This window comes from Artemia sp. Qi Xiang Cuo, chromosome 2 (genome assembly GCF_049724085.1).
Source record: "Artemia sp. Qi Xiang Cuo chromosome 2, ASM4972408v1, whole genome shotgun sequence".
Classification (NCBI taxonomy): Eukaryota; Metazoa; Arthropoda; class Branchiopoda; order Anostraca; family Artemiidae; genus Artemia; species Artemia sp. Qi Xiang Cuo.
The window spans coordinates 32,506,463-32,533,878 of NC_142795.1; the positions used below are offsets into that span (position 1 = coordinate 32,506,463).

Consider the following 27,416-nt stretch of genomic DNA (forward strand, 5'->3'; position numbering starts at 1 on the left):
GGTAAAATTCTACTTTAGTTACTTTTGGCTATCTTGGAAAGGGGTTGGGTTAGGAAAATGAAACTTTCAGGGATGGATGTACATGCTAAGGTTTGTCCCGGGAAGGTACTTTGAAGTACCTCCCTCCCCTCATCCCCCCTCTATATAATGGTAAATTACTGCACATTACTAGTTGTTTTTAACTCCTATTTCATCCTATATTACTATCATAAAGGTAATAAATATAAATCACTGCTTACCTTACACAACTTCTGCTTTTAACCTTGTTCATTAAAATATATTCCAAAATCCTATTTAAATCCTAAGCCATTTAATTTTCAACCCATGCTGACTTTCTTTATGGTATATGAAACCAGGCTTGTTGTGATGTCACACTTGCCTTATCAGAAACCCTTACCCTTGAGGGTAGCAGGCACATGCCAAACACCTCTGTGTTGATAAGACCATTTAAACTGTATTAATTAGGGAAAGGATTTGACAAGACAGACCAGTAAAAATAACCTAATCGTTTTTAGAGGACAAATCATGTCATGGGAAGATGTTTTTGAAATCCCTCTTCCACCCAAACTCAAAATTTTCTAAAATTCTACTTTAGAAGCTTTTAAAATATTTCTAAAGCACTAAAAGATAGAGTGCTAAAAACATCAGAATCAACTTCAGAGGACACGTTATATCACGGGAAGAGGTTTTTGAAATCCCCCTTCCCCCCCAAACTCAAAATTGTCCAAAATTCTACTTTAGAAGCTTTTTAAATATTTCTAAAGCACTAATAGATAGAGTGCTACAAAAACCAGAATCGACTTCAGAGGACAAATTATGTTATGGGAAGATGTTTTTGAAATCCCCCTTCCCCCCAAACTCAAAATTTTCCAAAGTTCTACTTCAGAAACTTTTTAAATATTTCAAAAGCACTATTATATAGATAACTAAACATATAAGACTCAACGTAAGATTAGAATGGATTGTATAGGAATATGTTTCGGGACCCTCCCGTCCCCCCTATCTTAAAAATTTCCAAAATTCTAATGTAGAATCATTCTTAAAATTTCTAAAGCATTAATAGATGGAGTGCGCAAAAAATTACACACAACTTAAGTGGACACGTTATATCACAGGAAGAGGTTTTTAAATCCCCCTTCCCCCCAAACTCAAAAATTTCCAAAATTTTACTTTAGAAGCTTTTTTAAATATTTCTAAAGCACTAATAGATAGAGCGCTACAAGTTTCAGAATCAACTTCAGAGGACACGTTATATCACGAGAAGAGGGTTTTAAAATCCACCTTCCCCCCTAACTCAAAATTTTCCAAAATTTTATTTTAGAAGCTTTTTAAATATTTCTAAAGCACTAAGAGATAGAGTGCTAAAAACATCAGAATCGACTTCAGAGGACAAATTATGTTACGGGAAGATGTTTTTGAAATCCCCCTTCCCCCAAAACTCAAAATTCTACTGTATAAGCTTTTTAAATATTTCTAAAGCACTAATAGATAGAGCGCTACAAATATCAGAATTGACTTCAGAGGACAAATTATGTTATGGGAAGAGGATTTTGAAATCCCCATTCCCTTTCATCCCAGTCCCCTGTCATACTTAAAAATCTTGTTGATAATTTGAAAAGACTTATAGTACAATGGGGGCGTTTGATTTGGGGGGAGGGAGATTTTAAAAACCTTTTCCCGTTAAATACCGCGTCCTCTGAAGTCGATTCTGATGTTTTTAGCACTCTATGTCTTAGTGCTTTAGAAATATTTAAAAAGCTTCTAAAGTAGACTTTTAGACAATTTTGAGTTTGGGGGGAAGGGGATTTGAAAAACATCGTACCATAAAAGAATTTGTCATTTGAAGTTGATTCTGTTATTCGTAGCACTTTTTGTCTTAGCGCTTTAGAAATATTTAAAAAAACTTATAAATTCTATTTTTTTAAATTTTCGTGTTGTGGGGAAACGGGAACCAAAAGAAATCTTCCCGTAAAAAAATGTTTCCTTACAAATTGATTTCGATATATTATGTGCTCTAGCTATTAGTGGTTTGGAAATATTTTAAAAGCTTCTAAAGTAGAATTTTGGAAAATTTTGAGTTTGGGGGGAAGGGGGATTTTAAAAACCTCTTCCCATGATATAACGTGTCCTCTGAAGTCGATTCTGATGTTTTTAGCCCTCTATGTTTTAGCACTTTAGAAATATTTCAAAAGCTCCTAAAGTAGAATTTTAGAAAATTTTGAGTTTGGGGGGAAGGGGGATTTAAAAAACATCTTCCCATAACATAATTTATCCTCTGCAGTTGATTCTGATGTTTTTAGCACTCTATGTCTTAGCGCTTTAGAAATATTAAAAAAAAATTCGAAAGTAAAATTTTGGAAAATTTTGAGTTTGGGGGTAGGGGGATTTCAAAAACATCTTCCCGTAACATAATTTGTCCTCTGAAGTCGATTCCGATATTTGTAGCGCTCTATCTATTAGTGCTTTGGAAATATTTAAAAAGCTTCTAAAGTAGAATTTTTGAACATTTTGAGTTTGGGGAGAAGGGGGATTTCAAAAACCTCTTCCCGTAACAATATTTGTCCTCTGAAGTCGAATCTGATGCTTTTAGCACTCTATCTATTAGTTCTTTAGAAATATTTTAAAAGCTTCTAAAGTAGAATTTTGGAAAATTTTGAGTTTGGGGGGAAGGGGGATTTTAAAAGCATCTTCCCGTGATATAATGTGTCCTCTGAAGTTGATTCTGATGTTTTTAGCACTCTATGTCTTGGCGCTTTAGAAATATTTAAAAAGCTCCTAAAGTAGAATTTTAGAAAATTTTGAGTTTGGGGGGACGGGGGATTTTAAATGCCTCGTCCCGTGATATAACGTGTCCTCTGAAGTCGATTCTGATGTTTTTAGCACTCTATGTATTAGCACTTTAGAAATATTTAAAAAGCTTCTTAAGTAGAATTTTATAAAATTTTGAGATTGGGGGGACGGGGGATTTCAAGAACATCTTCCCGTGATATAATGTGTCCTCTGAAGTCGATTCTGATGTTTTTAGCACTCTATCTTTTAGTAGTTTAGAAATATTTTAAAAGCCTCTAAAGTAGAATTTTAGAAAATTTTAAGTTTGGATGGAAGGGGAATTTCAAAAACATCTTCCCATGACATAATTTGTCCTCTAAAAAGGATTGGGTTATTTTTACTGGTCTCTCTTGTCAAATCCTTTCCCTAATTAATACAGTTTAAATGGTCTTATCAACAGATTTGTTTGGCATGTGCCTGCTACCCTTAAGGGTAAGGGTTTCTGATAAGACAAGTGTGACATCACAACAAACCTGGTTTCATATACCATAAAGAAAGTTGGCATGGGTTGAAAATTAAATGGTTTAGGATTTAAATAGGATTTTGGAATATATTTTAATGAACAAGGTTAAAAGCAGAAGTTGTGTAAGGTAAGCAGTGATTCATATTTATGATAGTAATATAGGATAAAATAGGAGTTAAAAACAACTAATAATATGCAGTAATTTACCAATATATAGAGGGGGGGATAAGTGGAGGTGGGTACTTCAAAGTAACTTCCCGGGACAAACCTTAGCATGTACATCCATCCCTGAAAGTTTCATTTTCCTAACCCAACCCCTTTCCAAGATAGCCAAAAGTAACTAAAGTAGAATTTTACCAAAAAAACAAATTTTATATTTGTTTTATAATCAAATAGTAAATTTGAAACCAATATTTAGGTGAACCCTTTTCCTAGCCTATAGCCATAAATATTGAAAAAATGTATCATCTTTAAGGCTATATGAGATAATCAGTGGGAGGATCTGGCATGGGCATCCTGAGGTGGGGGGGGGGGGGGTTGAGGGGAGTGCTGCCCTCTTCCTCCCCAACTTGCTTGGCATTTGGTAAAATTTTTGCTGAAGGCAAAAATTTTGGCAGAAATTCTGCAAAATTGTCCAAAATTCTTGATTTCTGCAGAAATTTGGCATAAATCAGGTAGTGATTTGGTAAAATTTATGAAGATTGCCTCCCCCCCCCTCAATGAAATGAGCCTTGGTATGTTCCTGAGTAGGCTAGCTCTCATATTAAACCAGTTATCTTTTCAGCATGGAATTTATCTCCCTGTGTTATTGAGTGCATTATTTACCAAAATTTTGTTTGAAATGATTTTAAAAGTAGATGATCATGAATAAGAAACATGGGTCAATATATACCAAATCATGTCATTGAGTTAGGATTAAAGTGAATACACCATTCGATGCCTTTTTTATGCTGATTACGAATGTAATAAGCATTTGTATCAGAAATGATTTCAGCCCCCCCTCTTTATATACCAATTCAGGGTTAGGTTAGGTCTAGCCTACATAGGGGGGGGGCTGGAATTCATTTCCGATAGAAATGCTTATAATATTCGTAATCAGCATAAAAAAAGGCATTGAATGGTGTATTCATTTTATTTGAAACTCAATAATATGATTTGGTATATATTGACCAAAACATGGGCTAGCACTATAATCTGATTAATAGAAACATCCTGCATGTTGCAAAGCAACAATTAAATCATTTTATTGTTTTCTTTGTAGATTTATTTATTCCTTGGGCTTTATAAGGACCATGAGGAAAGCAGATGCATTTGCAAGTAAATTGATAAACATATTTTGAAATAGCATGAAAAAAAGGTTGGCAAATATATAGAGTAGCTAGTGACTCTCCAGAATAAAACCTGCTAAAACAAAAAGAGAGACATTTTTTATTGCTAATTTTATGCTCTTTTTCATGCTAAAGTCAAGTTTGTGATAATTCACACCCTTTACCCTCCTATAATGGCCCCATATGTAGCCTTAGTATATATTATTTGAAAAAAACTACGTTTTCTAAAGAGTTAAAGAGGCTGAGTTACAAGGTCGAACCTTAAAACGTACAGGGATTAGGAGGCACAGTTGGGGGCTGCCGCCCCCAAACCCCGCTTTCGCAGCCTTTAAATAAAAAAAAAAGTTTTTTAAACTGAAAGTAAGGAGCGACATTAAAACTTAAAACGAACAGAAATTATTCCGTATATGAAAGAGGCTGTGCCCTCCTCAACGCCTCGCTCTTTATGCTAAAGTTTGACTTTCTCACAAGTCTTTTTTTAAACAATAAACACTTTAGCGTAAAGAGCGAGGCGTTGAGGAGGGCACAGCCTCTTTCATATACGGAATAATTTCTGTTCGTTTTAAGATTTAATGTCGCTCCTTACTTTCAGTTTAAAAAACTTTTTTTTTTATTTAAAGGCTGCGAAAGCGGGGGTTTGGGGGCGGCAGCCCCCCAACTGTGCCTCCTAATCCCTGTACGTTTTAAGGTTCGACCTTGTAACTCAGCCTCTTTAACTCTTTAGAAAACGTAGTTTTTTTCAAATAATTTCTGCACGTTTTTGTACAGTTTATTACTTATTATTGCTTGACTAACTGTTAGATGATTGTGTATTATTCTTTTCTTTCTCGACAGGGTGTTTTAAGGGTCGACCTTGTAACTCATCTTCTTTAACTCTTTAGAAAACATAATTTTTTTCAAATAATTTAAAAAAGAAACTGAGTTTTTTTAAAAAAATTTAAATTCAGTATATAAAAAATTTGATCTAACGGTGAATCGAACTCGGGTTTTCCGCCCTGCGGCAAGGAGTCTCACCGCTACACTAAAGAGACATAAGTGAAATTGTTTTTTAGTAAGGTCATGAATCTTTTTGACGCAAGCAAAACTTGATATTTGGTTTTTGGAAAACAGGGAAGGAGTGATCATATTGAGCTGAAATTTCGAGGATAAGCTTCCAGGCCCCAGGAAAGCTTGTGCTCTAAATTTCAGCCAGATCAGACAACGTTAAAGGGGGGTTGTGGTGGGAAAAATTAACATGGGCTAATATAGGAAAACGAGGTTTTTCGTAAATGTAAATTCGGGGGATATTATTTTCGGTCTGAAAATATCAAAAGGCCCTGACAGGTTACATTCTGCTTTGAATGAGTCCTCATTCAACCGAATCCGTTGCCAACTGTGGCCTGTAGGCATGGCTAAGGAAAAAAAAGAAATGATGAATTTTAAGTGGCTATATTTGTTTTTTTGAAAACAGGGAAGGATTGATCGGATTGAGCTGAAATTTCGAGGATAATCTCCCGGGCCCTAGGAAAGCTTAACCTCTAAATTTCAGCCCAATCGGACAACGTTAAAGGGGGGCTGTGATGGGAGGGTCCAAACTTCCGGCCCAGTTTACCCCATGAAGATAAAGTCGGAGGAGGATGAAATTTTGCAAGTTTCTTAGTTTGAGTTTGGGCTACAAAATGCGATCACCGCCGTCTCTCTGCGACCTCTAGGACCTGAAATTGCTTAACATTGTGGTGGGTCGCCTCTTTATAGAGGCACAAGTGTGCCTCCTTGATGGAGAATCAAACTAAAAAAAAAATACTAAAACAATAAAGTGCTTACTTTATAATGTGTATTATATTTATATTCATAAGATTATTGTGTTTTCACCTATTATTACCCTATTCATGTTTTCAACTTCCTTAAATTTTTTTGCATGTTTTGCTTTACTTTTTGTACTTATTTGTCATTAAAAAGTTGCTTAGTAATGCAAATTTGAAAAGAAAACACAAAAATACCAATCTTTATATATACTAGCAGTGGTATCAATTTTGGGGAGGAGGGAGCATTTGCCCCCCTTGTTTTTAAAAAAGAAACTTTTTTATTTGCTCCCTTGGAAATTAGTTGATTTAGGGGAATGAATATCCCTGGAATGGACCCAGAGCCTAGATTATGTGCCAGGAAGGTCATTTAAAGTATATACCCCTTCTTTTTCCCAGGGGCAGTAATGTTTGGTGAACTTGGATAAATCTCTGCTATAAAACTTTAAGGCACAACCTCACTTTTGGAAACAATAAGACCCTTTGCCTTCTCTACAAAGCTTTAGTACAGCCAATCCTTGAATATGGTCATTGCACTACACATACCTTTTGCAACAAAGACATCAAAGCTCTCAAAAAAGTTCAAAGACAAATAACAAAGTTCTGTCTGACTGAGAAACTTATGAAGATAGGCTCTGCAAGCTCAAACTTACTTCACTAGCTTATCAAATGCACCAAGGAGACCTCATTGAGGTATACAAGCTTTGCTACAACACCTACAAAAACATCCAGGCTAACAATTTTCTCAGCTTCAGCCACACAAACCTCAAGCTTCAAGAGGAGAGGTTCCAAAAGGGCATTGGCTGTTGGGCATTCAAGAACCAAGTAACACAGCACTGGAACAAGCTCCCCTTTGAAGTCATCAATGCCAACTCATTAAACTTGTTCAAGCAGGAACTGGACAAATACTACAGTGAAAGTGCCTATAATTTTTTTCAATTTAAAAGATTTTTGTAGAGGCCCTGTGGCCTATTGTTTCACATTATATTATTATTTTTTTTATTTAAAGCAAAACTTTTGGAAATAGATTTACAGCACAAATGAGGCCAAAGAACAGTTTCAAGGGCCTCATATTTTGCCAAATCCTGAATTATGGTGTTTTAAAGAATTTGTAAAAGTATGTCATAATCTTGAAAGAAAAATTTAGCAGTGGCAGATCCAGGGGAGGGGCAAGGGAGTGTGCAACCCCCTAACATAGTCTAAAGTAGTGTAATTTACTTAATTAATGCAAATTTGTGTTAATTAAACTTGCTCCTAATGCAAGTTTATATGATCAACCTATTTCCCCCCCCCCCCAAAAAGATCCTGGATCTGCCCTTGAATTCAAGTCTGGCTGGAATTCCTACCTTAACTAGTGCAATTGTGGCTTGAAAGCCTGAAGTCAAAGAAGACCAGGCGCAAGTGTGCAGTCAAAATTGAGGAAAACCTTATGGTTTGGCAATGTTAAGACTGGTATATTTCTCTCTTCTGTGCAGTGTATTAAGCCCTAAACAATAGAAAGGAGTGGAGATAGGATCTTGAAAACTCCTTTCCAAACATATAATTTAGACTCTGGAACCCCATCCTTGAAGTTTCATTTGCCCAACTCAACCAATTAGCTCAACTAGACCTTAACCTTAGCTTAACTTAACCAAGATAGCAAAAAACATCCTCTTGAGTTTTTCCCAAATTAGGCCCCTGTAAAATGTCTTGGGCTTTATACCTTTTCAAAATCCTCATTTATAAGGTTTTAAAGAATTTGAAATAACATTAAAAAAATCACAGGGCTTAGGTGAATCCACACTATAGTTACACCTGCTTATAAAATAGCCAATATTTATGAGTAATGTATTTCTCTTGATTTTAATTTCACACTTGTACCACAGAAGCATAAAATTTTAATGACAAGGAATTGGTTTGAGAAGCCTATATCAGCCTAATTTATTCCTAACTAAGTATAATCTAGTAACACTAACACTGTTTTTGCTTCTTACCAGATTCTTCATACAGGTAGGAAAACTACTGTTCTTAGTTTCCATTTCTCTAACTAAAAAAAAAAGTGCTTGATTAGTCAGTTGAAAAGCTTATCCTTGAAAATTGAACAACCAATTTATGTGCAGTATACTTTTTTGGCACTGTAACCATAGGTTGGGCTAATTTTAATTTCATCCACAAATATCACCATGGTGTTGCTTGGACACTAAAATCATACTCAAGTAGTTGTAATTGTGTTTCAAATTCTGGAGTTCTTTTTACCCTTAAGAAATGTAGACTCAAATAACAATTTTTTGTCCACAGTTAAGACAAATATGATGTATTCTATGGACTCTTCTAAGCTTTAGAAATAGGAAATGAACAGGGAAAGAATTTTAAAGTACCTTCCTGTGGCAATACCTGTTCCTCAGAATTTATTCATTTGACTAAACCACTTTCCAAGATAGCAAAATCTAGAATTTATCAAAAATATTAAATATATTGTTGGAATTTTGCTAAGCTTGGTCAAGGAAAATTTCAATAGTGAAACTACACATCAAAGTAGGGTCTGAAGATATTTTTAAGTATTGATCTGTGCTGCTTTTCCCCCTCCAAAGTATTGGATATACATGATTTATCAAAATTCCTTTCTGGACAAATATACCCTTCAGAAATGGCTAGTCTAAATTCCAAATTTAAGTATTGACCTGTGCTGCTTTTCCCCCTCCAATGTATTGGATATCCATGAACTATCAAAATTCCTTTCTTGACAAATTTACCCTTCAGAAATGGCTAGTCTAAATCCCAAATTTAGTTATGAAAATGCATTTCACCATCATGCATTAACTCCTTCCCCACCTATAAGGTTCAGAAGATTATATGAAAACTTAGAATAGAAATCCAAATTTGGCTTAGAACCAGCACAGATGTTGGAAAGCTCACAAACATCTAAAGTCTCCCCCCTACCAAACACTGACTTCTCATAATGTTCCAAAGCTTTTTTTGCTGTGTGAATTAACCTTCCTGGAATGAATCTGCTGCCAAAAGCTGGGTGCAGTAAAGTGATTTTAAGCTCCCATATTCACTCATTACTTATAAGGGATTAAAGATTCTATTACAACTAGTCCCAAATCCTAAGAGGAAGAAAGATAAAACTTGGCTGAGAGTACAGTTTAAAACCTATCTTTTAAGAAAAGAAAACATTTCTTTCAAACTTTATAATTTGTTTTACAAAGTTTAAACTGGTCTTCCTCTCTGAATATTTTAACCCTGGTTATAGGGCTGAGGTGGCTTCAGGAACTCAATGACCTTCCTGTGTCCTCATTTGGTTTGTATATTCATTCCTAAAAGATTCTTTAGTATTAGGCTACCATGGACCTTTCCTAGGCAAATGGTTAAAAGGGAAAAACGACTGTTGAGACCAAAAATCCTATGCATCCAATTAGAAGTCCACATCACTGCTGGGTTGCAGTAATTAAAAGTCATTTGGACATTATTTACCAAACCAAGATTTATACTACTACTGCTAACAACTTGTGGCAGCACCAAACTGCCTGAGGCAATACCTGATAATGTTCTCATTCCCGACTTAGAGCATAATATCCAGAAGCAAATGAGTCGCATCACAGTTACTACTTCTATGTTTGAAAAACAACACAAAAGCCTTGTTATAAAAAAGAAAGCTGGTGCTTATAACATTCATCCTCGTCTGCTGAAAGAAGCTGCTCGTAAAATTGTCCCTGAACTATCTATACTTTTTCAATGTTCCCTTTATCATAAGTATGTCCCCTCCCAATGGAAACTTGCCTATATCACACCTATCTCTAAAAAGGGGGATAGATCCAAACCTGAAAATTATAGACCTATCAGCCTCACGTCTGCTGTTGCAAAAGTCCTTGAGAGGGTTGTTAATGATGCACTTTTTCAACACATTGTTACTAATGAAATTATCTCCAAGAGGCAGTATGGCTTTCTCCCAGGACAATCTATAGGAACTAACCTTCTAGACACTTACAAACAGGTTACCCAGTTAGTGGACAAAGGCCTTCCTGTTGATTTCATTCTTTTAGACCTTGCCAAAGCATTCAACAAGGTCCCACATCATTAGCTTTGTTTTAAGCTAATAGCAGCAGGAATCCACCATGACTTAGTAGACTGGCTAATGGACTTTCTGATTGGTAGATCTCAGACTGTACAGCTCTTCACAACAGATAGCAAATGTACCTACTCCAAGCCCTGTAATGTTGTAAGCAGTGTTCCCCAGCGAACAGTTTTGGAGCCCACATTGTTTCTTCTTTATATAAACAACATGATTACCGAAGTCAACAACCACTTAACCCTTTATGCTGATGGCTCAACATTATTTGGTATACCTGATAAATCATCAATACAATCTGACCTTGACCACATTCAAACATAGGCAGATAGGTTGTTTCTCTCTTTCAACATATCAAAATGTGTCACCATTCATTTTGGTCACAATAATCCTCTGCACCCATACACTATGAATGATAATCAGACATCATCCACCTGAAGTTCCATGAACACTGCACAAACTGTTTCCAAAGCAAATTCTAGCCTTGGACTAATTAAAAGACTACTTACTAGCTGATCACACAGAATCTTCTTTAAGCTATACAAGGCAATTGTGATACCAGTTCTTGACTTTGGAAACTGCCTTGCTGGTCCTTTTTACAAGGGTGATATATAGTTGATTGAAGGTGTATAAAGGAGGACCACCAAGTGCATCTCTTGACTTGGTGAGAAACCATATGGCGAAAGGCTATCTAACCTAAAACTCCCATCTTTGACCTTCCAATGCAAGAGGAGTGACATGCTACTCACATATAAATTTGTCAACCAACCCCAAAATAAGCTCTTTAACCAGTTACCCAACGAAAGACAAAAACAAGGTCATTCTAAGAAGCTTCATAAGCCCCAAATTAACAGTAGATTCAGACAAGATTTCTTTAGCCAAAGGTTGATTAATGATTGTAACTGTTTAAGCAAGGAGACAGTGTCTTCAACATCAGCTGAAGTTTTTAAAAGGAGACTCAAACAAAGAATGGGAAGCCAAACCTTCAAGATACAACTGGAGCTGCCCATCATCAGTGTCTCATAGATAGTGATTGATTTATGTGTATATGCAACAGAGTTGTGCTAGGATGCTGATGCTGCTTGTCATACCCAACCAACTTGCATACTCTATCAGAAATTGATGTTGCGTGGCAGTGTGTACTCTAAACTACAGACGAATGATCTCCTTGATCATACTTATCTGTGGTCACCATTACCTAGTAGGCTTAAATTGCATCTATCCTAGCACACTCTTAGTCGGAAGGAGTGTCACTGGGCCATAAAAAAAACAGTCACAATCCTGTTCTTTTTATATTTTGTGTAAAATGTTTTTTAACTGCCATCTCAACGATGGAGCCAAACAGATCCAACATTGGACCTTATTTCGCTCTGAAGTGCGAATTAAGGTAATACAGCTATGGTACACATACTACTCCATCCCAGTCTGTTCAAAGCATCCCTCTTTACACCCTTCCAAGAAGTTCCTGTTCCCCTTAAATCTTTTCTTAGTACATCCTCCACTCCATTCAGGGATGATCTGCTTTTCATTTAGCCCTAGATGGAAGGTTGAGAAGGACAATCTTTGGCAATATGTCATCCTTCATCTGCAGAATAGGTCCCAGGCATCTTAAACTTTCTCTGATTATGACCCTAGAAAGTGGAATCTAACTGCATTCTTTGTACAGCTTATTACATCTTCACCTTCACTTATTCATAGTCTTAGCAATTTGGTCTTCTTAAAATTAATTTTTAAACCTATTCTTGCCCTCCCGATCTGCAACCACTCTAAAAATTAATTCCTTTTGCCAATGTTTTCATCTGGGATACTTAGATTATCAGCATGATCTAAGTCTAGGAAAGTTTTACTTCCCAATTGATTACTTGTTCTCTCATTGTCTTTACTGTGCTCCTTAAGACAATGTCCATTAAAATGATCAATATAAATAGGGATATAAGATTCAACCCTGCTTAACTCCTGATTTAATACAAAACCAGCTGCTAATTTCATTTTCTTTCTTAACCACAGCAATATTATTCTTGTACATACACTAAACACTTTAATGTATTTATCTGGTACTATAGGCAGTGCAAGTGCTGCTTTAGTAAAGAGCAATGTGGGCACAATGTATTTTTTTTAGACCACTGCACTTTGTATAGAAGGAGTTGTCATAGAAGCTTCAAAAGGGACTCATTCGATTGAAAATTGAAAGGGCTAATTCCCTTTTTAATAGTCAAAAATGATTACAGGGCAACCAGCCCTCCCCCCTACCCACGCCCGTACTCTCCCCCAACACATCCAATCAAAATTTGAGATAGACATTTTATTCAGTGTAGTTGAATGGTCTGGAAATTTTGTCTTTGAGGATGACAACCCCCCCCCCCCACAACGCTCTAGGCAAGCTTTGTAAGTTATGCCCCGGGGGCATGTAAGGTGTTTATAGAAAGAGTGGTCGTATATAAACTTCGGAGGGGTTCAGTGGACTGGTAATCAAAAGCTCTAGTTCTGTTTTTCAGATTCAAAGTAATTGGAGGGATGCTCCCCCTTTTTTGGTTTTAGATCAGCACCTCCCTACAAATATATCCAAATATATCCAATAAAAATTTTGAAATAGCCATTTTGTTCAGCTTAATTGGAAGGTCCAGTAATTATGTCTTTGAAGATGACAACCCCCATAGCCCTCAGGTCAAGGGTTTTAAGTTATGTCTTGGGGGCATATATATGGTTTTTATGGAAAGAGTGGCCGTATGAAATTCGGACGGCCTTATTGCATCGGTAATTAAAATTTCTAGCGCCTTTTTTAAGAGTTAAAGTTGTCAGAGGGCAACTAGACCCCCTCCCTTATGGAGTTATGGTCTATTTTCCCCAAATGCATCCGGTAGAAATTTTAAGATAGCCATTTGTTCAAAAATAGTCCAAAGATCACGTAACAAGCCTTTAGAGTTGGTACAACCCCCAAGAGGCAGGAAGCAGGGGTTGTAAGTTATACCCCAGGGGCATATCAGGTTGTGTGAACTTTAGAGGAAGCTCATTTGCTTGGAAATTTAAAGTCCTAGTTCTCTCTTTAAGAGTCAAAAGTGATGGAGGGAAACTAGCCCCCTACCCCTCCCTGATACCCTCTTTTTACAAAATGCATACAGTCAAAATTGTGAGATAGCCATTTTGTTCACAATAGTCCAAGGAGCATATAACAATGGCTTCAGGGCGGACACAACCCTCCAGAGCCTAGGGACAAGGGTTGTTAGTTATGCCCTGTGCATATAAGTTTTTTATGGAATGGATGGTCTTATAAACTTCGGATTGGATGAGGCACATTTAATTGGAAGTCCAAAGATCTAGTGCCCTCAGAAGTGAATGGAAGGCAACCAGCCCCTCCCCCACAAGCCTATCATTCCCCAAAACATGTCCAATCAAAATTTTCAGAGAACTATTTTGTTCAGCAATGTTGAAAAGTCCAGTTAATTATGTCTTTGGGGATGTCAACCTCCCACAGTCCTCAGGTTAAGGGCTGTAAGTTGGGCAATTTGTTCATTGTTTACATGTAGTATATGTTATTGGGAAAGGTATGCATATTTGAGCTTCATTTTCCAAAAAATACGAAGGGAATTCAGGTGAGCCTTTCAGAGAACGTTGAGGAATATGTTGAACTAAATCAAAACACGTTATGTGTATACGGATTGTCAATAGGGCTTAACTCATGAATGACTGGGTATATTAATTTGGAACTTTAAGAAAATGATCAGGGAGGTGATCAAAAAGGAAATATTTGCATGTTACCCCTACTACTACTGCTATCACTACTACTACTGCTACCGCTACCACTACTGCTACCACCTACTTCTACTATTACCACACTGCTCCATTTACAATAATGAGGGAAAATTTGAAGTAAATCAAAAGACACTATGTGCTCAGAAATTTTCAAAAGAGCGTATCTGAAGAAATTTGGTTATTAAGTTGGAACTTTCAGAGAATGCTAATAGGGAAAATCATCTGACCAAAAGGAAATATATTCGCGTTACTACTAATACTTCTATTACTGCTACTACTACTTTAATTACTACTACTATTGCCATTACTTGTAAATGCAATATGTTAATACTTCTGCTACTACTACTACTACTACTACTGTATTACTATTAATGCTACTACTAGTAATACCAATACTACTACTATAATTACTATTACAACCATGCCTAAGGGTATGAAGGGGAAATTTTAAAGAATTTTTTTTTTGGGAGGTGGGGGGTAACTTAAATACAACACGCTGTCTGTATGCAGGTTTTTGAAATGCCGCAATAGCAATATCTTAATGACAGTTTGTTGTGTGAAGTTGAAACTAACAGATTTTGGGGGATGTTGGACTAATCAAAAGAAAATATTTGCATCCTATTCCCATTGCTTCTGCTACTACTGCTACTATTATTACTAGTTCTACTACTCTTACTGCCGCTAAAGCTAAGGCTACTACTATTAATTCTACTGCTATTACAACTGCTGCTGCTACTAAAACTAAGAACATTAAGGTGAAAAAATTGGGAAATATTGAAACTTTATGAAACTTCTTCCACAAAACAAGTTTTTCAAAGAAAAGTAAAGAGTTCCATTAAACCAAAAATGAGCAGAAATAAAGTCAAATGATCTTAAAAGCGTAAAATTACCACAAATCACTATCAGTAAATAAACAAAACCCAAAACGAACATAGTACATAATAAATATCCGAGTCAAACTCCATCCGAGTCAAGACCAGAACATAATTTGCACTTTACTGAAAAAAAAGAAACAAAAAAAAAAAGAAAAAAACAAATGACCATGGATTGTCAGTTTAATATACGTGTAGGCTACTGATATTTATTGCTTAAAGTTTCAAGAATTTTTTATTTATTAAAATCAAAAAAGTGAAAACACTTAAAATGTATTTTGTTTTCAGTAAAGTGCAAATTATGTTCTGGTCTTGAGAAGGCTTCGGGGTTGTCACCGCTATTCCTGTTAATTCTTACTCGTTTTGAGTTTGACTTGATTATTTACTGTAATTTCTGTTCATTTTGGATTTCATTTATTTATTGATGGTGAATTTTGGTAGTTTTACGCTTTTAAGATTATTTGACTTTATTTCTGCTCATTTTTGGTTTAATGGAGCTCTACTTTTCTTCGAAAAACTTGTTTGTGGAAATAGGGTTTTAAATTAGTACCATACAAGGATAGGACCTTCGCTAAAGCTATTGTATCAGATGAATCAAATGCTTTCTCATAATCTATAAAACTGAGAACTAAAAGGGTTTGATGACTCAGGAACTTATTATCAATTATTAATCTAAGAGTGAAAATTTGGCTGATGTTTCCCTTCCTCTTGTTCTTGTCTTAAAAATTAAATAAAAAAACAAGTTTTCTTTTAACTGAAAATAAGGAGCGACATTAAAACTTAAAACGAACAGAAATTATTTGTATATGAAAGGGGCTGTCCCCTCCTCAACACCTCGCTCTTTACGCTAAAGTTTTTTTAATGTTTTAAAAATTAAAGTTGTGAGATAGAATCAAACTTTAGCGTAAAGAGCGAGGCGTTGAGGAAGGGACAGCCCCTTTCATTTACGGAATAATTTCTGTTCGTTTTAAGTTTTAATGTCGCTCGCTCCTTACTTTCAGTTAAAAAAACTTGTTTTTTTTATTTAATTTCTGAACGTTTGTGAATTAATGCAGCTTTGATTTGGCTCACCGTACATGAATAATTAAAACAAAATTTTCATTTTAATTTCACTTTTTTTTGGCTAAATGGCTTTTCTCAAAATTTTGATCTGACGGAACTTACGAATTAACTTACGCAGAGAACTTCTATACTCGTATATTTTTATTACGTATATTAAAGGGTTTGCCCCCTAGTCAGTACCTCGCTCTTTACGCTAAAGTTCCAATTTTGTTCAAATTCTTTAAGAAAGACCCTTTAATCACAAAGGTCATTAATTAGAAAACATAGTTCTAATGAAAGTACAATAAAACTTTAGCGTAAAGAGCAAGTTAATGACTAGGGGGCGAACCCAATCATATACGTAATAATTTCTGTTCGTTTTAAGTTTTTATGTTGCTCCTTCCGAAAAATTGTTTTCAGTTCTTCCAACTTTCAGTTGGAAAAATTGTTTTTTAGTTTAATTTCGGATCGTTTGTTTTAATAATGCTGGGAAATCCGGCGCCCCCTTCATAGCAATGTCCCTTCCCCCATGAGATCTTTCTCCATGGAAAGATCCTCCCACGTAACCTCCAACCTCCCCCCTAACTACCAGAAAAAATCACCCCTGAAAACTTCTGTACACTTTCCAATAACCAATACTATTTGTAAACATCGGGCAAAGTTCATAACTTGCAGACCTTCCCCTAAAGACTATGGGGGATTAAGTCATCCTCAAAGACATATTTATTGTACTTTTCGACTATACTGAACAAAATGGCTATCTCAGGAATTTTGATTGGGTGACTTTGGGAAAAAAATGAGCGTGCGAGGGGGCCTATTTACCTCCATTTTTTCACTTAAAAAGGGCACTAGGACTTTTAATTTTCGTTCGAATGAACCCTCCCGCGATATTCTAGGACTACTGGGTCGATACGATCACCCCTGAAAAAAAAAGAAGCAAAAACAAAAAAAAACCAAATAAGCACGCATCCGTGATCTTTCTTCTGGCAAAAATACAAAATTCCACATTTTTGCAGATAGCAGCTTGAAAGTTCTGTGACAGGGTTCTTTGACACGCTGAATCTGATGGTGTGTTTTTCATTAAAGTTCCATGACTTTAGGGGGTGATTTCTCCTTTTTCGAGAATAAGCCACATTTTAGCGTAACTTTTGATTGATAAAATTAAACTTGATGAAACTCATATATTTGAAATCAGCATAAAAATCTAATACTTTTCATGTATTTATTGGTATTAAAATTCCGTTTTTTAGAGTATCGGTTACTATTGAGCCGGGTCGCTCCTTACTTATAGTTCGTTACCCCGAACTGTTTGATTTATCTACACTGTCTAAGTTTAAAAATCATCAACATGCAAATTAATTTTTGTGTTATCGGAGTTGTGCAGATACGTGTGAATCTGATCTTTTTTAAAATATGTTGGTAAGAGGGAACTTAATCCTATCATCTTTCCTATTGAGAGGTTTAATTAGTTTTCCTAAAATGGCTAGGCACTTCCCCCATTTTCAAGAATCTTATTCATAATCTTCAGTAACATATCTCTAACTTCATAAGCACCATATTTATAAAAGCTCCTTTACAACACTTTCAGTACATGGGGCTATATTATTTTTTTATGCTTTCAGTACTGTCACTAATTCTTCCTCTCAATATAAATCTTCCTTCACATCCAAAGTGTCACAAACTTTTTCAATCTTTTCCTGTAACTCTATAATGGTTTAGCACATTCTCAAAATGTTCTGCCCATCGTTTAACTCTCTCCTTATCACTAATTGTGATGCCATGTCTATTTTTAACTGGGACGAGTCCAGATTGACTAGTCCTTCTCTGTTTATTACCATGCCAGTAAAATATTTTACCATTGTGCCAGACTGCATCTTCCAGATATTCAGCAATTTCTGTCCTTGGTCTACACTTCAGACTTCCTTGATCCATATTTTAACGGTCTCTTTACTTTCTTTACATTCCTCTTATTTTCAAATGATCTTTCACTTGAATAGTTGCTGTACAAGCCCCTTCTCATCTCTATTAAACATAAACCTGATTATTAATATTCCTAGCTGCATTTCTTACTTTCTTCCTTAACACAATATCAGAGACTTCACATACTATTGTCCTAATATTATTCCATCCATCTTCTACATTGTCAAATTTTAGACTCTCCTGTTTAGTATGAAACTGTGAAAGTTTCTCTCAGATTAATCTTGGTGTCTACCAACGTTATAACTTTCCAGAAGGTAGTTACCCTTTCTAAATTCCAGCTTCAGATTATCCCTAGACATTAATAGATGGTGATGGTGATGGTTTATTTGTCTTACTCTCTCCTTGGTGACTCAATTTTACTTGTGGAAATACTCTTGAGGAATTATCTAAGCGAGATTTTCAGCGGGGTTGGAATTATCTGTGGGATTGTTCCGTGGTGGGGGGGGGTGGATTTTTTGCTGGAGAAATTCTCCTTGGGGAATTTGTCTTTAGAGATAATTTCCTCTTGGAGTATTTCCAGAAAAAAATTTCACAGAGGGAGGATTCCTGCATGATTGATAACCATCAGAAATTAAATAAAAAATACATTTTTATCAACTGGAAGTAAGGAACAACATTAAAAGTGAAAAAGAAAATAAATTATCCACTACATGAGTGGGGCTGCCCCCTCCTCAATAGCTTTTTCCGCTATGGTTTCACTTTTTGTCCGAATTCTGGAAGAACGACTCCTAAAACACAAGAGCCATTTGATTGTGTGAAGAGCGAGGGGTTGAGGAAGGGTCAGCCCCCCTCGCATACAGAACTATTTCTGTTCGTTTCAACTTTAAATGTTTTTCCTTGCTTTCAGTTAAAAACACACTTGTTTTTGTTATTTAATAACAGTAAAACTTAGCTTTTGACTGAGCTAGCAAAAGTGTCATGAGACAAGGCTTCCCAAAAGAAGGACAAGGAAACCTCAGCCTCCTACCTGTAGAAGATTAAACTGGGGAGAAGTGCAAAATCGATGACATTCGGAAAAATGATGCTTTTTGGACATACTTGCCTTTTTAAAGCCTTATAACCTTTTCTGGGAAAATTGTTTCAGTCTTCCCCTTCTCCCCCTCCCCCCCTGGTCAAAATTTGGTGGGTACCCTTGTCCAGATCCTGAGAAATTTAGGGTTGCTGACAACATGCCTCAACTATGAGGTGTTTTTATCATTTTCATATACACTCATAGTATGTACTATATCCTTTACAATGAAATATTGATAGAATTTTTCTTTTCTGTTCGAAAGACAATAAAGCTGGATTTAGTTGGACTGATCGCCATATTTCTCCTTAATAAGGCGTATTTTGCAATAAATAACTATGCTCTCAGATAACTCTTATATTTATCTTTTAGGGTGCGCTGGTTTGGCTTAGCTGCCCAAAGAAGGTATGGCAAAAAGGGACCATTATTGAAGAGTTCAATGGAAAACAATTGGTAGTAAAAAGTGAATCTGGCAAGGTAAGTTTTGCAAGAAATAAATTTGTAATGCTAATTACATTTTTTTTGTACAATAATATGTTAATTTCAATTCTGCCCGATGTCGAGACTTCGAAAAGTCTAAATAGTTCGATTGTTTAGTTTAAGTCCATAGAGACAATTAAATGAATAAATAACTCTTGATGAAAATATTCTCAAAACTATACATCTTCATATCTAAGTGTATTTCGTGTGTTTAGCGCGGGGTGTGTGTTTCACGTCCTGACGATGATTGATATTTTTTTTTCTAATAAAAAATAATTTACATCACCACGGAGTAAGAAAAAGAGGTCTCCCATTTATCGTTAGCTTTCACGGTATCGAGATAGTTATTTCTTGCTCAAATATTTACTCCTTAAATTTACTCCTTTTTATTTTTCCTTAAAGTATTTAGGCATCAAATTTAAAAAGGAAAATAAAAAAATCGGAACTTCTGTGTTTCAAAATCATGGTCTACGCATTATTACCGAAAGATTTATGAAGAAATTTTGCTTAGTTTTTCGAAGAACCAATGTGAAGTTCTATTAAAATTCAAAGTTATTTGATTTCTTAAAAGTTTAGCATAGAAGCTAGGAGCCAGAGTGTCGGTAGGCAGCCACAAAAGATGTCTGAACCAGCGAACTCCAGCCACCACACCAGCGCTGGGCAGCCTGGTGTGACAAGAGCGACTGGGAAGTCATACGTCGCAAGCGGTCATTGCTCGCAAATTCTGTCCATAGAATTCCCTCAATTCTCCGAAGCTACGTAGATAGAAGAGTGTCGAGACGGGCAGTGGGCAGCTGTAGTTGTAGGCCAAGTTTAAGCTCCGTACAGCAGGATCAAACAGACTGAGACTCCAAGGATATTCGTTTTGGTGGCTCGTTTGATCATTGGCATCCTCCTAACATGGCTCAATTTATTGAAGACAGCAGATGCCTTGACCGCGAGCTACAACATTATGGTCAATGCAGCCGTCCTATGATATAATAGAGCCAAGGTAAGTGAAAGGGTCAACCACTTTGATTTGGTTCTCGACGACCGAGTAATTTGATTTGTCAACGCCAGACTTTGGCTGCACTACCAAGACTTTTGTCTTCTTCCAGGTAATGGATAGTCTGGTCCTAGCAGCTTCTTCTAAAAGCGCGTTGAGAGCCATGAGTAGCTGTGACTTGGAGTTGGTGACCAGCGCTATATCATCAGCTAAGTCACATTCAGTGACAACTCTATCTCTGTACCGGAGTACAAAACTCAGCTTTCTGCTTGATACTGCTTGAGTTTATTTGTGAGAAGTAGTTCCGCGCCTGGAAGATTCAGAGTTAGAATGTGTCAAGTACCAATTTTCATAGCATTCTTTTCAAGGAGGTTCAATCTTCGGGTGGTTTGGCCATCATCCTCAGGATATCCAGGGTCATGCTGGGGTCGGTATCGTAAATGGGAAGATGTATTCGAGGCTTGTTTGACGCTTTTCTTTACAAGATAACTTCCCTGCCGAAGGAAGTCCAGGGGACAGGGTGCAAGCCTGTCGCCCAACCATCCTCACGTTACCTGGACTTGAGACCGGCCACCGTAACCAGATGGTACACAGTAAGTGGGGTAAACAACAAGTTTCTTGAGGCCGTTATCCATAAAGATTGATCCTACGTCCTGCCGCAGTTGTCTTCCTATATAGGAGGTTGTTTCACGATGGTGTTTCCCTTCACCATGCAATTTAACCCATTGCTGGGAGAAGGTTTGTAGCTCAAAGGACGTATCCACACGCCGGTGGGCTCTGCTGAGTGTACATCCTAGGGGCCTTCTTCCTCCTCCACCTGTATTTATGGCCCCGGGTGAGGTTGCCCCAGTTTCTATTATGGACCCCCAGGGACTAGGCCCCTCCTAGGTCCGTGCCTCCTACTCAATTGAGGTACCCAGCCTATCCGTAGGATGTTCCCCTATTCTCCACCTAGGGACGCGCTGAGTGGTTGCAACTGAGAGGGTGACTCAGTAGGTGCTCAGAAAGTAATTTATGTGCATGAGAAAAAAGAAAATTTATCTGATAAATAATTAGAGCCAGAGTCCAACTATATTCTAAAACGATAGCCTGTGATATTTTCTTGTCAAGTATGGAATTTCCGAACATGAGTCCTTTATTTATATTTATTATTTATTTATTTTTTAACCCGTCACTACAAAAAATCAAAAAGACGGAGTACAACATAATAATAAAAAAAAAGAAAAGAGAAAAAAAAACAATACAGAACAAGTACTTAAAAGCACTACATCGACACTATTGCTACAGGAGGGACAACCAATCGCGCGACAGCCTTGCGTTAAAATTCTTAATTTGTTTTCTAACTGCATGGCGTCGTTCTTTAACTTTATAATGAAGGCTAATATATGAGTTACGCGTCCATATAGGTCATCTCAACAAATACTTTGCATAACGAAAGTAGTAAGACCGAATTTTCTTAATGTCAGATTTCTGGAGCATTCTCCAGAAAGGTGCAATATATAGAATATGTGGCAGCGCAGTTGCGTTATACAACCTTGCTAAAATCATGCGATTAAAACGGAGTTTGTTTGCCACATGACGCCGAAATTCGCTTTTGCTGGTGGCTAACTATGAGCGAGCGGGTAGCTCGCACGGAAGTTCCGACAGGGAGGCCCAAATAAGTTAATGATGTCACTGGCTTAACAGTAATATCACCAAGTCTAACAGATACATCAGTCGAATCATTCCAATTAAAAAGAACATTCTCAGACTTAGCTGCATTGAAACTAAGACCAATTTTCCGGTATTCATCATTTAACATTTTAAATTTCTCCTCGAGGCGCGCAATGGTCCGACAAGGCATAAACACGTCATCGGCATAACAAACTAGACTTAGATTCAAACCGCGAACTATGAATGAGCATTCAATTTGCGATTGTGGCTCTATTATTGCATTGTTGGAAAAATCAGGTGAAACAGTAGATCCCTGTCTCACTTTAAAGTCCTTTCCTGTAGTAGCACTATTTTGTCTAAGAGTTATGAAATACTCGCTATTCTAAAAGTTGTTTTAATATAAATAATTTAAAGATGATTTTATTCACATTAAATACAAATTTCGACCTTTATCTGGAAGCAGGGGTTATTCTATGGTGGGCTGTTTCCCTTAAAATTTTGTTTGAATTAAGTTTTTACTATGCTACTTACTTCCGTAAGAATTTTCTAAAACATAAGCAATAAAACTTGCAAGAAATTTAAAACAAAGTTAAATTAAGGCAAGTAAACTAAAGAGATTAAAATGATATTTTGTTAAGTATGGACATTAAATTGAGGTTTAATTTTCTACCTCCCTTAAACTTTCCCATAAGATTTGTGCAATTTTGTCACATAACTAAAGAGTCTGAGGAGTAGGCTATGTTGTCTTTGGTATCTTTGATACTTTGCTTTTGGGAGTTTCAAATATTTTAAAGAATATAAATTGACGACATTCTTTTTTGTTTTGGCAGTGTTTTTTCAAAGCGCTGTAAAAAAACTTCGATATACCCACTCTTTTATGTATCTCAAACTAACCCGTTTTGACGGGATGATTCAACACACGGCTGTAGAGAAATACAGTGTATAGCGTGGTTTTAATGGCGTAAACGATATTTAAAGTGTTGTTTTTTTTTTTTGGGGGGGGGAGGTACCTAGGTTAGGTTAGGTTACGTATTTAATATATGATATGCTCCCCCCCCCTAATGTGCAAATATATGGCCCAAATTTGTTTCTAAACTATTATATATTCATCCAATTGTATTTTATTTCATTAGTGTTAACCAAACTACCAGTATATAAAAGAGTAGGTATATCGAAGGAGTACCAAAACTTCTTTAAAATAAAAAATGGGGTTAACACATCATAATTGAAGCTATAGATCAGAAGTAGGATTATGTTGAATGTAGGATCAAGATAAACGATGGCAAGTGCTTGAAAAACGATGAGCAAATATATTATGTAAAATTCGTTTGGGTTGGTAACAGCCATAGCGTTATGATCAACGGATTTAATTCGAGACTTACTTTTTATTTGGACAAATCGCATTGAGTGACCTCACTCATTGAAATGAAATAATTTTCCTTACTTTATTTGGTATTCCTGTATTAAACATACTCTAGATACTGCAATGGAAACCAGTCCCGAAAAACTCGTTTTTGACGGGTTAATTCAGACACCGCTATAGAGTAATGCATTGCATAGCGTGGTTTTCATTGCGTATACGATATTAAACTGTTGTTTTTTGGGGTTTTAGGGGGGGAGGTACCGAGGTTAGGTTACGTAATAATATATGCTATGCTTTATACACCCCCCCCTAATGTGGAAATATATAGCCCAAATTTGTTTCTAAACTATTATATATTTATCCTATTTTATTTTACTTCATTTAGCATTAACCAAACTAGTAGTATATAAAAGAGTACGTTTAATACAGGAGTGCCCTTTATTTTTAATCTAAATGACTAAACTTGATTAAGTTTTATTTGATGATCTTATAATGGAGTAGAGTTTAATACGATAAGTGCGATAATTTTCGAAATTTGACAACGGTGGGTTGTTTGAATGTTTTTTTGAAGCATATTCAAGGCAATATCCTGGATTTTTTCGGGGGAGAGGATTGCAAAAAAAAACTTCAAAAAGCACCTCAAATTTATGTTTATATTCATTTTATTACGTTTTTACGAGCCGGATAAACATTTCGGGGGGGGGGGGTTAATCCCCTACCCCCTGAATACGGCCTTGAGCATATTCTTTTCAAACAGTTCGTGGTAACGAAGTTTAAGTAAGAAGCAACTCGGGCCAATAGTAACCGAAGCCCTGAAAAACGGAAATTTGATTACAATTAGTACATCAAAAGAAGCGGCTTTTTATGCTGATTAAATAAAAAACATGTTTTTTCAACTGAAATTAAGGAGCAACATTAAAACTTAAAACGAACAGAAATTATTACATACACGAAGGGGGTTGCCTCCTCCTCAACACCTCAAAAGTTTTTTTTAGTATTTTTGAGAAAAAAAGCTTCTTATTGTCCCAATTAAACCACCCTTGTGTTTCAGGAGTCGTTCTTAAAGAATTGGGACAAAATTCAAACTTTAGCGTAAAGAGCGAGGTGTTGAGGAGGAGGCAACCCCCTTCATATACGAAATAATTTCTGTTCGTTTTAAGTTTTAGTGTTGCTCCTTATTTTTAGTTGAAAGAACTTTTTTTTCTGGTCCACCTCCACGGAGAAATACCCTCCTTACGGATATATCCTCTAGACAATTCAATCCCGGTAAAAATTTACCCAGGACAATTACCCTTAACAACCCCACGCGTAAAGTTGAGACGGTAAAGAGAAAGCAAGAAATATAAAAAGAGTTTTGTATAGGAATTCTGACAAATTCCCCCTGTGTATAATTTTCTCGGACAAGTTCACCCTTTGGAAACTTCCCTCCCTATGGAAAGTTCCCCCGTGAAAAAAAAAAACAGCAGAAAATTCGTCTTCCCACCCTAAAATGTATGCATGCTTGCCAATAAAAAATACTATGCGTAAACAATGGGCAATTTTTATATAACTAAAAGACCTTTCACTTGGGGCTGGGGCTGTAGGGGGTCGTGTTATATCCAAAGCCATAGTTATTGAGCCTTTCAACTGTGATGAGCAAAGGGAAGGGGACAGGACATCGACACGTCAGGACCACCACCGTTAGGACATCGACAAAATCCGTCATAACATCGACAAAAAATTCTTCAGAACATCGACACGTCAGGACATCGACAGTCACAATTGCTACCCGTCAGAACATCGACAGTCATAACATCGACACGTCAGTTCATCGACAGTCACAATCGCTACCCGTCAGAACGTCGACAGTCATAACATCGACACGTCAATTCATCGACAGTCACAATCGCTACCCGTCAGAACGTCGACAGTCATAACGTCGACATGTCATAACATAACATTTTTTTTCATAAAGAAAAACTATCAGAACCACTAACCCTCAGAACGTCGACAGTCATAACATCGACACGTTATAACATCTAAAAATTTTTCATAACATCTAAAATTTTAAAACTTTAGTTTTTTGAGGGTTTAGGGGGGAAAGGTACCTAGGTTAGGCTAGGTTACGTATTTAATATATGCGATGCTTTACCCCCACCCCCCCCCCCCCTGATGTGCAAATATATAGCCGAAATTTGTTTCTAAACTATTATATGCTTATTACTATTATATAAGCTTATAAATTTTGTTAAATAAAGAAAATCCGTCAGAACCACTAACCGTCAGAACGTCGACAGTCATAACATCGACACGTCATAACACCTAATTTTTTTTTAGATGTTATGCCGTGTCGATGTTATGACTGTCGACGTTCTGACGGGTAGCGATTGTGACTGTTGATGTTATGATTGTCGATGTTCTGACGGATTTTCCTTGTCGACGAAATGACGTTTAGTGCTTGTGACGGTTAGATGAAATGGTAGCACCTCATGGACAAAATGGCTATCTCAAAATTTTAATCGGACGAATTTGGGACGAATTGGCATTGCCCTTCAATCTTTTTGGTCACTTGAAAAGGGCACTAGAGCTTTAATTTCCGTTCGAATGAGCCCTCTCATGATATTCTAGGACCACTGGTTTGATACGATCACCCTTGGAAAAAAAAGTAAAACCTCTACAGTAGGGTTCTCGGATACGCTGAATCTGATAGTGTATGACTGTGACTTTAGGGGTCTATGAATCTAGGGATCTATGACTTTTATGGGGTGTTTATCCCTTTTTTCGAAAATATGGCACATTTTCTCAGGCTTGCAACCTTTGATAAGTAAGATTAAACTTAATGGAACTTATATATTTGAAATCAGCATAAAAGTCTAATTCTTTTTATATATCTATTGGTATCAAATTTCCGGTTTTTAGAGTTTCGGTTACTATTGAGCTGGGTCGTTTCTTACTTACAGTTCGTTACCACGAACTGTTTGATTCCAAGCATGAAAAATTAATAAATATAATTTAACCCACCAAAAGCTATGAGCCTGAGAAAGTTTGTCTGACTTTTGACAGAAGGGGAAGCTCTAAAAAAAACATGCTATCATAGGCAGCACGATAGCGCTGCCTAAGTAAAGAACGATGTGGGCACAATGTAATATTTTGTTTTCTTTCTCCTCCATACCCGGGCACTTCGTATCGAAGGAGTCGTATCGAAGGAGTTGTCGTAGAAACTTCAAAAAGGGCTCATTCGACTGGAAATCGGAGTGGCTAGTGTTTTTTCTAGTAATCAAAAGTGATTTGAGAGCAACTAGCCCCCTCCCCCACGCCCATCATTCCCCCAAACACATCCAATAAAAATTTTGAGATTGCCATTTTGTTCATCGTAGCTGATTTAAAAATTGAAAGTCTCTCTTTGAGGAGGAAATTCCCCCACAACCCTTGGGGCAAGGGTTTTAAGTTATGCCCCGAGGGCATATAAGAACGATGTTGGCACAATGTATCATTTATTTTATTTTTTTCCTTTAGAGCAGGGCACTTCATATGGAAGGGGTCGTCGTAGAAACTTCAGAAGGGGCTCATTCGATTGGAAATCGAGAGTTCTAGTGCCCTTTTAAATAGTCGAAAGTGATTGGAGGGCAACTAGCCCCCCCCCCTCACGCCCATCATTCCCCCAAACACATCAAATCAAAATTTTGAGATAACCATTTTGTTCAGCGTAGCTGAATTTCAGATAGAAAATATGTTTTTGAGGAGGACACTCCCCCACAACCCTCAGGGCAAGGGTTTTAATTTATGCCCTGGGGGCATATCAGGTTTTATAGAAGGCGTTGTCGTAGAAACTTCAAAACAGGCTTGTTCAACTGG

General features: G+C 36.6%; 2 protein-coding genes across 2 annotated transcripts in view; one reads left to right on the forward strand and one right to left on the reverse strand.

Annotated features, from left to right (window-relative positions):
• TM9SF3 (transmembrane 9 superfamily protein member 3) overlaps positions 1 to 27,416 on the reverse strand; it is a 696,120-nt gene that overhangs the window by 636,017 nt on the left and 32,687 nt on the right. The gene's annotated exons all lie outside the window — the stretch shown is intronic.
• Positions 11,756 to 27,416, forward strand: part of LOC148955154 (unconventional myosin-Va-like) — a 31,376-nt gene continuing 15,715 nt past the window's right edge. Inside the window, exons 1-2 of the mRNA XM_089106229.1 lie at positions 11,756 to 11,836; positions 19,474 to 19,578. Of these exons, the coding sequence (XP_088962355.1) occupies positions 11,756 to 11,836; positions 19,474 to 19,578 (186 nt within the window). The remainder of the gene's footprint in view (positions 11,837 to 19,473; positions 19,579 to 27,416) is intronic.